This window comes from Oryx dammah, unplaced genomic scaffold (assembly GCF_014754425.2).
Source record: "Oryx dammah isolate SB20612 unplaced genomic scaffold, SCBI_Odam_1.1 HiC_scaffold_2, whole genome shotgun sequence".
Taxonomy (NCBI): domain Eukaryota; kingdom Metazoa; phylum Chordata; class Mammalia; order Artiodactyla; family Bovidae; genus Oryx; species Oryx dammah.
This window is the reverse complement of record NW_024070186.1, coordinates 356,270-369,590: the sequence shown is the minus strand read 5'-3', so window position 1 is coordinate 369,590 and position 13,321 is coordinate 356,270. Positions and strand designations below refer to the sequence as shown.

The following is a 13,321-nucleotide window of genomic DNA, read 5'->3' as shown; positions in this document are numbered from 1 at the left end:
CCCAGAAGCCAGGAGGGGCCTGGAGAAAAGGCCCTCACACGTCAGAAGGGAGCCAGCGGGACAATACCCTGATCTCAGGAGGGGCCTGGAGAAAAGGCCCCTCACACCTCAGAAGGGAGCCAGCCAGACAATACCCTGATCTCAGGCTTCGGGCCATCGTGGAGTCATGAATTTCTTTTTGTTTTTAATTTTATTTAAATTAATTTTTATTGCAATACAGTTGCTTTACAACACTGTGTTAGTTTCTACTGCAACAGCACAGTGAATCAGAGTGGTGACCTAAATAGGAAGGGAACCCAAAAAAGAGATGATCAATTTCTTCTGTTTAACCATTCAGTTTGTGGTATTTGTTGCGACAGCCCTAGCAGATTAACAGATGGAGAATGAAAACGAAGGAACTGTTCTCTAACAGCTCCTCAAATATTTGAGGGAAAATCTGTTTTTAGCTGAGAATCACTTGATTGAAGTCTCCTACCACTTGGGACTCCCCTGGTGTCCAGTGGTTAAGACTCCAGGCTAGCAATGTGGGGGCATCAGTTTGATCCCTGGTCAGGAAACTAAGATCCCACATGCTTCATGGTGCAGCCAAAAAAAGGAGTCTGCTACCACTTGCTGAATTCTGAATTATGACAATATCTAACATTCGGGGTTCTGAGCTATAATGGTTTCAATTTCATTAGCACAGAGAGAATCGTTTCACTTGGGTCACCATGAACACTAACTCAATTCAGCCTCTATCTAGTAAGCCCCCCTGGGTGCTTAGAACAGAGTTGAATGAAAGGTCCTAGGCTTTGAGAAAGTTGGAGGCTAAGGGAGGCTGGGGACAGCCAGGGACAGACCCTTCCGCGTTTGCTGCTCCTTTTAAAACTCAGCATATAAGGAGACAAACTTACAAGTAGAAGGCACAGCGCCTACAACCGCACTGATCTCGGAAGAAGTCGTCTTGTAGTGATTAGAAACTTTATCGCCCGGCCTCAGAAGTGTCCGCAAAGTCTTTTCTGAGCTCCCTGGTTCTTTTAAGACAATATCTTCAGGCTTTAACAGGAGAGCTGGTTCAGATTCCTGTACATTAGCCTCAGCAGGGTTTGCACAATCCGGTTTTCTACCTTCAAACAAAGAGGGAAACGGGGAAAAAGCACAGGACAAAGTTACAACCCAGGGCTCGCCCTGTAGCAAGGTGAGTTTTCACCGTTAGTCTCTTGTTGCTGGTGGAAAGCGAGGCTGAGCTGGTGCAGACACTTCACTGACAGCAGAACGCGCTCTGGAAGCACAAGTTCATACAGCAGCAAATGTGAACAACGTCTAATATTTCTATTCACCACTCTGCTCCTTTCAGTCTAGACTAAAGCTTTTAAAACATTGCTTCTTTCCTCTTTTTTAAAATTAGAGCTCATTTTCACGTTTGACTTGAACCCAGGATTTCCAGGGCTGTTCCTAGGACTATGCCCTGGGGAAGGTAAGAGATGTGTTTGGAGTTGCAAACGCCACGCAAACAGTGGATCGCGGCGGGGGCGCCACGCACTGCGACCTCTGGAGCCGTGAGGAGAACTCGCTGTGCGCGCCCAGGTCTCTAAACAGGCCCCTCCAAGTCGGCGGACGGAAGAAAGCCCTGAGGCGCGGCGGCCACGCTCAGACGCGGCCTCTTCCGCAGCCGCGCTGCGCGGAGGCAGCTGCGCGGCCGGACTCAGCGCCGACGCAGCGCCTCCCGGGGCGGAAGTGCGCCGCCTGCGCCAGGGGCGCGCGGCCGCCCGCGGGGAGGGGCCGAGGGGCGGGGCCCGCGGGGAGGGGCCGAGGGGCGGGGCCCGCGCGGGACCGGAAGACGCCGGAGGCCCGTCCCTCCCGCCGCGCCGGCGGCCGAGGCCCCGGAAGCGCGGGGCCCGGGGTTCCAGGCCCTGTGATCCCCTCCTCGCGCCGCTCCTCCTAAAGGCAGAAGGCCGGAACAAGGAGGACACGTTTTTAGAAAACTCCCAGAAAGCGCGCTCCCTGAAGAACTCAAGCCCTCGAGTCGGGTTGAGAGAACCAGCCGAGAGCGCTGGCGCAGACCGTGCCTGCGCCCTGCTGGCTGAGCCTTCAGCCGCCATCTTAGAAGAAAGGGAAGAGGGAGGAGCCCAAAGCCTCGGCGGAAAAGGGCTGCTGAAGTCAGGACCCCAAGCCAGGAACAATCTGAAGAACCATCTGGTTTGAAAACAGGCTTCAGCCTTCCCCACTGCTTCATGAGTTGTGCCAGGAAAGAGACGACTGTCACCCTCTGCTTATGTCTGAGAGGACTAGGGAGAGCTGTTTTCTATAAGAAGCTTCATTCGGTAGAAAAGCTCTTCCTGCTCTCCTTCTAGTGTATAGAAGAAAAGCCGTCCCAGAAACTGCCAAGGGCACCCATCCTCAATAAGCCCAAAATGTGGCCTTGGCTTTGCAAAAATAAAAGTGAAAACTTTTTAGAGGGAGAGAAATTCCAAGAGGAGATAAAAATGCAAACAACCTTTTAAAAGGTAATCATCTCTAATAATCCAGACTTAAAAATTAAATGAGGTGTCATTATATAATAACAACTAAATTACCAGAATGTTTGAAATAACACTCAATGGTAGCTAGATTGGAGTAAAACCTTCTCACAGTCTTGACGGATAAAATTGCAAATTGGTACAGTCATTGAAAAAGGCAAAATGAAAACAGAGTTACTTCCAGGAAGAAAATGACATTCATAAGAAATGAGATATAATTAGAAAGCTTTCTGAAAGATGACAATGGTTATATGGTCACTCATATTACTCTTGAAATATTTGGAAATAACCTAAGTTTTAGAGAGTGAGGAAATGGTTTAGTAATTTACAATACATCAGTGTGAAGGAACTGAAAATGAAGTTTACAGAAATCGTGAAAGTATCTCTTTGTTCCATAGAAATTTGAGACCTAAGTTTTTTTTAAGCCAAATAAAAATGGTACATTCACTGTGATTTTAGCTATTTTAAAATATTTCCATACACACACACACACAAATGTATTCCTACATATGTCTATATCTATATCTATATATGTGGTTAGTGATTCAGGAAGATAATGTGTAAACATTAAAATCTTTGAATAAAAGTCAAGATTAGGGTTGTCCTTTTCTGAAAAAATGTAAAAGATCAAATTCTATTTTACAGTTGACTTTTCCAGGGAGAGGAAGCTAATTTCTCTAAGAATATGGTTTTCAAACATCTTTCTTAGGAACTCTCTTTCATATTTTGGGCTTTTGTGTAAATTGCTTTGCTCATAATTATTTTCTTTTAAGTAAGTAATACATAGTTCCAAGCTCAAGAGATAGGAAAACATAGACTGTCCCTTAGCAACCTATCCCTACCTCACCTCCCCAGAAATAATAAATGTTATCAAATTCTTTCCTGTCCTTCCACAGATACTCTATGATGAAAAAGAAAATATGCATATATGTGCAAATTTTTAAACATATTAAAGTTGACAAGAGTTGAACTCCCAGGACAAAGAAAACATGAAGGTACATTTAAGAATTTAGCAAACCTTCAAAAATTAAATACCTTTAATGAGGACCCTCTCTTCATACTCTTTAAGGGGGGTTTTGTCTTTCCAGGTAAGAAAATTCGCAAATTCAAGGTAGTTAATCAGCCCGTCTTTATCCACATCACAGTATTCAAATAGCTGGTCCAGGAGCTTCTCGTCTAAGTGCAAGCTGGCCTGGTCACACGCTTCCTGAAGCTCAGCTTTGTCTATCACCCCATCTCCCTTCTGTTAGACACAAAGCAAGAAAAGGTGACGTGAGCATTGTCTTCAAGAGCAGGGTGGGCAATGTCTGTCATTTCCCTTGAGGAAAAAAAACGTCTATCACATAAATTCCAAGAGTCTGTCTTATTTTTCACATAAGAGTCAGACTTCAAGCGAGATTGGTCCTCATTGTGTCCATCTGATATGTACCCAGTATTTCAACCCTTTGTTTGTTTTAGTATCTTTGTCTTTAAATCATGCTGCCTACACTCTGTTGGAACAGGCCCAAGCATGATCCATGCTTGACATTTCATTTGACCAGCATTGTATACTTCCCACAACTTCCTACAACTTTCCATGCTTCCAAAGCTTTGAAAACCTCTGTTGTTCCAACTGGGCAGCCCTTGGTCCTCCATGCCACTGCCTGATAAAGAGGAGAAAGTCGGAAGTGGCTGCAGGCCAAGCACAGAGAGGTGGGTTCAAAGACAGCTGCCTCTGGGGAACTCCCTGGCGGTACAGTGAGCAGTTAAGACTCCACGCTTCTTCCACTGAAGGGAACATGGGTTCAATTCCTGGTCAAGGATCTAAGATCCCGCTGCACTCTAGCTATTAACACTCCGCTGGGCAAGAGGGGAAGTTTCCACCCGTTTCAGACAACAGTTAAAGACAGAAGCACTTAAGGTGAGTGGCAAAGCAGGAAAGGGAAATTTAGAAAGGCTGTGGGCAGAACTGGCTGATTCTCTTAAGAGGGGTGAGGACCTGGAGCATCGGATGCTTGTTAAGGAGGAATGGCCAGAGTGGGGCGTCTTACCACTCAGCCCTGCTGCAGCCTGTCAAGCCCACCTTAAATCCACCCTTGCTGACTGTGAAAGGTCCAAGCCTCCCTGCCAGCTGCCACAAGGGAGCTTTGCCCTCTAAAGAGACTTCCCTGAGACAGATCGACTCCCAAGGGAAACCATGAGTGACCCACTGACTAGCATTCAGCTCCTAGGCCCAGAGTTGGAGTCACAACGCTGACAAAGGAAATCCCTTGGAAAATGAGAAACTGACCCAGTGAATTCCAGATGAATTCTAAATAAATTCCTGTAGCCAGACACACAGGCCTGGATAACGTTCCTAACCCTCCTGTTGAAACAGAATTAGGATGTAAAATATATTATCTTGGCAGGGAGCTGTAATGTCCTGGATAAAGCAGACTGCTTTATGAAATTCTCTGCCGCATGCCCAAGTCAACAAAAAATGCAGACCCCACAGTCCTAACAGAAGAGCAATGGGGGGGCGAGGGGGTTGGCTGTTGATCCAAGCTAAGATAGACTGGCTGTTGATCCAAGCTAAGATATAGACTGGCTGTTGATCCAAGCTAAGATAGATGGTGGGAATAATGAAAAGAAATGCTTCTTACTCACCAGGGACAGAGCCACTTCTGCCTCTGCATCCTTTATTTCTCCCTCCCCCACACCCAAAACCCAGCTCTTCTAAGGAGGACGTTGATGTGAGCTAAAGTCTCCTCACATGGACAAAGTCCTACACATGGACAACACCAGATGGTCAACACCGAAATCAGATCGATTATATCCTTTGCAGCCAAAGATGGAGAAGCTCTATACGGTCAGCAAAAACAAGGACCCTGAGTAGGTGTGAGCCAAAGTCCTCGCGTCTCCAGGGGGACTACAGGCCACAGGTGTCTGTGCAACTTCAGGGCCAGGGACTCAAGCTGCTGTGGCTTCACAGGCTGTGGGTGCCAAAGCTGCCATCCCACCCAGTCTCTAACAAGCAGAGGTGCCAGGAATCGCTGGTGGGCTCAGCAGGGCTTGCTCCAAGTGGAGGAGGAAGGCGCATGGTGTATCATTTCTGCGGCTTCCACTGCTGGATACATCGTTGTGTTGCTGCTCTCCATACCCATCTGGGGAATGTTCCAGCACTTCTGACCAGAAGCCACATGGAGACAAGCTAGGACCTTTGGGGCCTCACAGCTCTCAAGACCGCTTTGAACTGCAAGTCTCTATGAATAACGGTTTCATGAACCTGAAACCCAGGGTCCTCACTGGTCTGCTGTGGCTTTCAACCTCAGTGAGAGCTATGAAGGACCAAAACAAGCAGTCACTCTCCTCGGTGGGTGGACTGCTGCTGCTGCTAAGTCGCTTCAGTTGTGTCCGACTCTGTGCGACCCCATGGACTGCAGCCTATCAGGCTCCTCTATCCATGGGGTTTTCCAGGCAAGAGTACTGGAGTGGGGTGCCATTGCCTTCTCCATCGGTGGGTGGAACTCAAGTTTATTTTCATGGTTCCAGCCAGCACTCCCCTTGATAGACCTGTATATCTTTTACTGACTCTTGAATTGTTGCCAGTGGCCTGTCCGTTTGGTTGCCACATGGAAAACGACAGATTGGAAAATTAAAGACATCTCTTTTCGAGTCAGAGATCTATGGATCAACAGAGGAATGGATAAAGAAGCTATGGTATATATATTCAATGGAATATTACTCAGGAACAAAAACGAACAAAATAATGCCATATTTGTAGCACCATGGATGGGCCGAGAGATTGTCACACTGAGTGAAGTGGATCAGACACAGAAAGACAAATATATCACTTATGTGTGGAATCTAAAAAAAGGAGGAGGTACAAATGCACTTGTTTACAAAACAGAAGTAGAGTCATGGATGTAGAAAACAAACTTCTGGTTACCAGGGGATGGCGGCAAGGAGATAAACTGGGGACTGAGAATGCCATATACACAGTCTGCGTGTGCTAAGTCACTTCTGGCATGTCTGACTCTTTGTGACCCTGTGGACTGTAGCCCGCCAGGCTCCACTGTCCAGGCAAGAATACTGGAGGGGGTTGCCATGCTCTCCTCCAAGGGTCTTCCCAATCCAGGGATCGAACCTGCGTTTACTACTATGTATAACATAGATAACTAATAAAGACCTACTATATAGCATAGGGAACTCTACTCAGTTCTCTGGAATGGCCTATGTGGAAAAGAATCTACAAACAAGTGGATATGTGTGTATGTAGAACTGATTCACTTTGCTGTACACCTGAAACTAACACATTATAAATCAACTCTACTCCAATAAAAATTTTTAAAAAAGAAAACCATGGAAACAAATAGCTGCTGAGTGAACCATCCAAGTAATTCATACAGCTGCCCACGATAAGGGTCCATCCTCCTGTAAGGATGGCTGGGATCAAGCTTCAGATGGAGCCTGAAACACCCGGGGGGCCGCCCTCACTGCCGGGATCGCCCTTGCCCCAGACACGGCGGTACAGTTACCATCAGACCGGGCGCCGAGTAAAGCCACCGGCCCGAGCCGAGGCTGCCACCGCATGCCGAACTCGCGACGCCACGAGGCGCTGCCCCGCGCTCCGGCCACACTGACGACGTGAGCCCGTGTCCCCTCCCAGAGCTGCTGGCGGCGCCTGTCGCTGCTGACACGTCTTCAAGTCACGGAGTCGCTATTTCAGGCCAGCGAGCCAGCTCCGGTCACAGAAGCGCAGCCCATGGGGTGCATCTGAGTCCTGCGCTCTGCCTTCGGCCCATTCTCAGCCTGGCGGTGGCACCACTGAGAGCACAGAGGCTCCTCAGCGCTGAGCCGTCGGCCCTGGCACTCCAGGAGCCCTCCCTGCCCCCAGGCACTCCCGGCTGCCTGGCTGCTGAGCCTTGGGGCCGCCTTCTCAAAGCCATCTCCCTTCCTCCCCAGCTCCTGGCTCACACAGCTGAGTAGACCAGTGTTGTCACTGACGGAACTGTCCCCTAAAAGGAACCTTCCCATCTCGGCTACTTCCTGGATAATAATTAGAATAAAAGGAGCTGGAATTACACATACGAATTTTGAAAATCTAAGACTCTGCTGGGACCATTCTTGGACATGACGGGTCTTTTTTTTTTTTTTCTTTTTTTTCCCTTCTAGATTTTACATCCCCTGAGTAAAAAGCCTGCACATTATCTGGAATAATATTTGATGTACTATGAGTGTTCAGCAAATAACAGAATTAATCCTGTAAGCCAAGAAGATTCATTTAGGAAATCACAGTTTATTTGTTCTGTTTTGTTTTGCTTTTCAATTAAATTAAATCTGGGCACTCAACAGTATAAGATTTAAACAATCAAAAAGCATCCTACAGCTGTACCAGGAAGACCCCCATCTTATTACCCTTGCAGAAAAAAGCTCCTCAAGGACCCGAGCACTATGCTGTGCATGTTAACAGTTAACTATTTAAAAGGTGATCAGCATTAAATAATCCTCAGTAACTTTCTCCCTGCTTAATTTACTTTTACCGTAAGGGATGTGCCTGGTGGTTCACTAAGATAATCAACAGCTATTAAGATGGTCGTCTTGCCTATAGTTACATCTAAAATGAAGAATTTCCAGAAAGGAGCGCATCCTACCAGTTTCCTTATTCACGTCACTACCGTGTGGGTTTCTCAGTGTCATCTCTGTAGATACTTGGAGTTGAATAAAGTTAAAAATATACTTGTTCAGAAATGAAACAGTGCCATTTGCAAAGATGTGGATGGACCTAGAGATGTCATACAGAGTGAAGTAAGTCAGAAAGAGAAAAACAAATACTGTATAATATCACTTTTATGTGGAATCTAGAAAAATGGTGCAGATGAACTTATTTGCAAAGCAGACATACAGACACAGACACAGAGGACAAACGTATCGACACCAAGAGGGAAAACGGGGGTTGAACTGGGAGATTAAGATCGACACACTTACACTATTGACACCACGGATAAAGTAGATAACTAATGAGAACCTACTGTGTAGCCCAGGGAACTCGACTCAGTGCTTTGTGGGGCCCTAAATGGGAAGGAAATCCAAAACAGAAGGGACATATATAATATATATATTATATTAAGAGCTGATTCACTTTGCTCTACAGCAGAAACTAACAACATTGTAAAACAACCACACTTCAAGAAAAATTTTAAAAATATATAAAATACTTGTTTTCACTTATGTATTTAATTCTAAAGAATACTTTTCAAATTACCTGTAAATAGCAATCAGACTTTATTAAAAATCAGAGAAACAGTTGAAGACTTTCTTTAAACACAACTTTGTGAGAAATGTTGCTGATGACTGGCATTTGTCCCAACATAATTAGTATAAACTTAGATGAGATATTTAACCCATGTTTTATTCATCAGTACATCACAGACACACAGACCCCCTAATCTAAAATAAAATGAACGAGCTTAAAATGAACTAGCCAAAGAGTGACCAAGATTTTTTTATAAGATAAAAAGTGAGAAGTGCCACTTTGCTGAAACTGTACTCAACACCAGAAGGGAGATAAGAATATCATCTTTTCCCTTTGAGATAAACTAAAATCATTCTGTTCTTTCTTTTCTTCTGTCAAGATGATGATGTGTTACATCATCGTAGGCTTCTTTATGAGCTTTTAGACTAATTCTAAAATGGTTTTAAGGCTGCCTAGAAAAATAAGTACAAAGAGAGCCAAAAAAAAAAAGTGATGAAATCAGGGCAAAGAGAAAAATAAATGTGGAATGAAATAAGATGAAACCTGAAGCAAAAAGAGTGCACAGAATGTACGCCTGTCAGATCGTGTTCACACACTAGACATGTTTCCCTGGGTTGGCTCTGCGCTTGCTGGTGGCCAAGTCACAAAGCTATGTGTAATCGGTGCAAAATTCACGCTCCACAAGAGGCAAGGACGGACCAGATACTTAGACGAAGCATGGTTATTTGCTCTAGAAAGACTGGGTTTCCTTATAAGGAGGATGTATGTGACGAAAATAACAGCCGCAAAATAACAAAAATAACAGGGCCTACTAATACAAAGTCTGCCACGTTTCACATTTGTGTAGTAGGACTCCTAAGTGCAAGCCAAAGGCAGTGCAGCTTGGTAAATCCCGCGATGGCCTAAAATGATGTCAGGTAATTACACAGCCCCACATTGATCTGATTTGTTCAAAGCATAAAATTTTTGAGTAGCTTGAAAATGGAATGACCTTGCTCTCTCAAAAATTGAAACCACACCTGATCCCCATGGGAGCTTGACTGAGACCAGACTGATGGTACCGTGCGTGCAAGTTCAGAGTGAAGCAGAGACTGTCCATCCCCCGCGTTCCCAGCACACTCCAGTTTAATGATCTACAAGAGTGGTTCTCAAACCTGAACACACAGCGGAATCACTGAGGAGCTTGTTAAACAGAACACAATCACTAGACCCCAATCCCAAGTTCCTAATTCAGTAGGTGTGAGGTGGGCCTTAGAAAGTGCATTTCGAATATCTCCCCAAGTAACAATGCTGGTGATTAAAGCACCTTATTTTGACAACACAGATCAATTCCAGGGGTCAGCAAACTGTTTCTGACAAGGGCCAAAGAGTCTGTTCAGTCTCCGACGCACTACTCTGCAGGTGTGGGTGCAAAATCAGCCACAGACAACACTTACAACGCATGGGCACGCGCGGATACTCTAGCAATCCCACTCCTAGGCATATTCCAGAGGAAAGTCTAGTTCAGAAAGATGCACGCACCTCAGTGTCCACTGCAGCGCTACCACCTAAACGCCCATCAGCAGAGGAGTGGCTGAGGACGCAGTGCGCCTGTACGGCACAATACCACTCAGCCGCAAGAAAAGAGGGAAGCAGTGCCGTTTGCAGCAACATGGATGGACCCAGAGATGACCAACTAAAGAGAGTCAGGCAGAGAAAGACAAACCCAACAGGACCACTCACAGGTGGAATCGAAAATACGACACAAACGAGCTTAGCCACCAAAGAGAAAGAGACACACAGACAAAGAGAACAAACATGGCTACCAAAGGGGAGAGCAGGTGGGGCAGGGATAAATTAGGGGTTTGGGATTAACAAGCTACTATACAGAAAGTAGATAAACAAGGACTTATTGTACAGCACAGGGAACTATGTTCTATACGTGTGTGTGTGTGTGTGTGTGAGAGTCACTCAGTCATGTCCAGCTCTTTCCAATCTCATGGACTGTAGTCCGCCAGTCTCCTCTGTCCATAGAATTCTCCTGGCAAGAATGCTGAAGTGGGTGGCCATTCCTTTCTCCAGGGGATCTTCCTGACCTGGGGATCGAACCTGGGTCTGCTACATTGCAGGCAGATTCTTTACCATCTGAGCCAACAGGGAGCCAGGATCAAGTCCAGTCCACCACCACCTGTTTCAGGAAACAGTTTTACACGCCCATGTAAATAGCTGATTCACGATGCTGTATTAGTTTCTGGTGTACAGCAAATTTGATCCTAATCTACTGGACCTGTAAGCCCATGCATAGACCACAAATCTCCCCTTCACTACTGGCCTTGTCATAGTGCCTGAAGGCCGCCAGCAGAGTGTCAAAGTTTTGGTAGTTGACTTTCTTCAAGTGATGCCGCACTGCCGCTAGCAGGGCTCGCTGTCTGTCCTTGCCTCGGAGATACTCCCCTGGAAGCCTCCTGTGGATGAGATCACCGACTCCTGTTGAAGAGGGAAAGAAAAGTCTTTTATCTGAATTTAAAGTCTGTCTCTATTACTCACATCCTAAAAGAGAGAGAGACCTAGCAACTTCTGTGAATGAAAAAACCTAATGCCAAGACTATTGAGCAGCATGACAGAAAACCCTCGTGTATTTAAAAAAAAATGTACACAGTAATTGATGATAATGAATACTTCTGCTATTGCCACTTCTCCATTCAATGAAAAAAATCTGAATAAATGAATTTTATGAGAGAATCATGAGCCCACTCAGCTATCAAGTCCTCTCCTAAGACAGCAAAGCTCTTGCCTGTCTAAAGAGACAGGCAGACAAATGTAGACATTTGTCTACAAGGCCGAGGATCTGAAAGCTGGGGCTGATCCATGTCCCAGTCTCTCTGTGTGCCTTAGGGCCACTGGACCTCTGGGAAGCCTTGTAAAAACTGGGCATGAGTTCCCTACTCCCGCTTAGTGTGAGTTTCCATTCTGCCCTCACTCTGCACATCAAGTCTCCACTTCTCAGTCCTGCTTCCCTACACTGCGACCAGCACGGGAGAACTGCCTCCATCCACAGCCCATTAATTAACTCAGTCCTGACCCACAACCGCAGTAACAACCCCTCCAATCCACCAGCCACGAACCCCCAGACCCCACCCTTGCTTTCACTTTTCTTTCATGACTTAAAGGAACTTTGTTGAATTATGACACAAAGTATATGCACACTGCCTGTAAACCCCATTCCTTGGATGTTGATGGTGACCGAGATCAGACCAGAGGTGACCATGTGGCTTCAGATGTGATGGTTTGGTGGATGTCACCAGGAAGGGAAGAAACCTCTCCCTCTGTTCTTTTTCCCATGGCCTATACCCCACCCTTCCTACTTTTACTGGCAACTGGCTGTGATATCCTGGGCAGGTTAATTAAAATTGCAACACTGATGGATGCAGCCAGAGATTATCATACTAAGTGAAGTGAGTCAGAAGAAGGAAGACAAGCCCCATCTGACATCATGTGTACGAGGAATTAAAATATGACCCAAATGAGCCATGAAACAGAATCACAAACACAGAGAGCAGACTGCAGCTGCCCATGGGGAGGTGGGGAGGGATGGATTGGGGTGGGCAGATGCAAACCATTATGTACAGGATGGGTAACCAACAAGGTCCTACTGTACAGCACAGGGAAGTGTGGCCAATGCCCTACGACAACCCATGATGGAGAATTTTAAATATATACATATATATGTGTATATATACACATAATTGTATCACTGTGCTATACAGCAGAAATTAATACATTTTAAATCAACTATACTTCAATGCTTAAAAACTGAAAAAACTGCAAATTTGCCTGCACTTCAAAGCAACTAATATTTACACCTACTTTGCGCAAGGCTCTATGTTATTAGGGTCTCTCGAGGGTCTCTTTTAACGGGTATTAGTAGCACCTCTAAGTTCATTATTATAAAGTCAGGAGTTAATCCTGCATATTCTGACAAAAGCCTTCTCTCTAAGGGTAGACCCTTACTTGTATGCATGAAAAGCCTGCCACCAGAGCTGGTTCCAGAAACAGGGCAAGTGCTCAGACCAAGGTAATCTGAAATGGAGTCAGCGTCCATCAGACCATCCTAAAGTGGGCAAAACCTGAGTAAGCCTCTTGGAGAGGCAATCAAAGTGGTTGGGTGAGCGGTGATTTCTGACAAATAAGCATGGCTGCTCTTCCCCTCCACGTTTCTTCCCCTGATGTCAATCCCCTGGGGGCTGTTCTGTATAAGGAAGCCCTGTCCCCGGGCTCTTCCACAAGACAGCCCTTGGTTGAGTTGGTTTTTTGTTTTTATCCTGAGAGGCCTTCCATCTACCTTAACATCCAAAAATAACTATTGAATGGTCAGCCTGTGGGTGAGGTGCAGGCTGACACCCTCTTCCAGCCCGGCCCTGGGAGAATACTTAGGAAGCTCATAGCAAATCACTGAAGACTACTCAAGACCCGTCGCTGAAGAGCTGACATCGGGAGTACAAGCTCTGGCCCTCGGAGAGACTAACGCCCTCACCACCACACCAAGGACGTGAGAGAAGCCAGGCCAGCTCCGCGGCGGCCCCCTGCCCGCCACCAGCTCCCGCCATGCACCCTGCCGGCCACCAGCTCC

General features: G+C 46.1%; 1 protein-coding gene across 1 annotated transcript in view; it reads right to left on the bottom strand.

The window, feature by feature from the left end:
• EFHB (EF-hand domain family member B) overlaps positions 1-13,321 on the bottom strand; it is a 58,310-nt gene that overhangs the window by 5,795 nt on the left and 39,194 nt on the right. The window contains exons 9-11 of the mRNA XM_040263406.1: positions 11,024-11,178; positions 3,534-3,741; positions 894-1,106 (exon numbers count right to left, since the gene is read on the bottom strand). Of these exons, the coding sequence (XP_040119340.1) occupies positions 894-1,106; positions 3,534-3,741; positions 11,024-11,178 (576 nt within the window). The remainder of the gene's footprint in view (positions 1-893; positions 1,107-3,533; positions 3,742-11,023; positions 11,179-13,321) is intronic.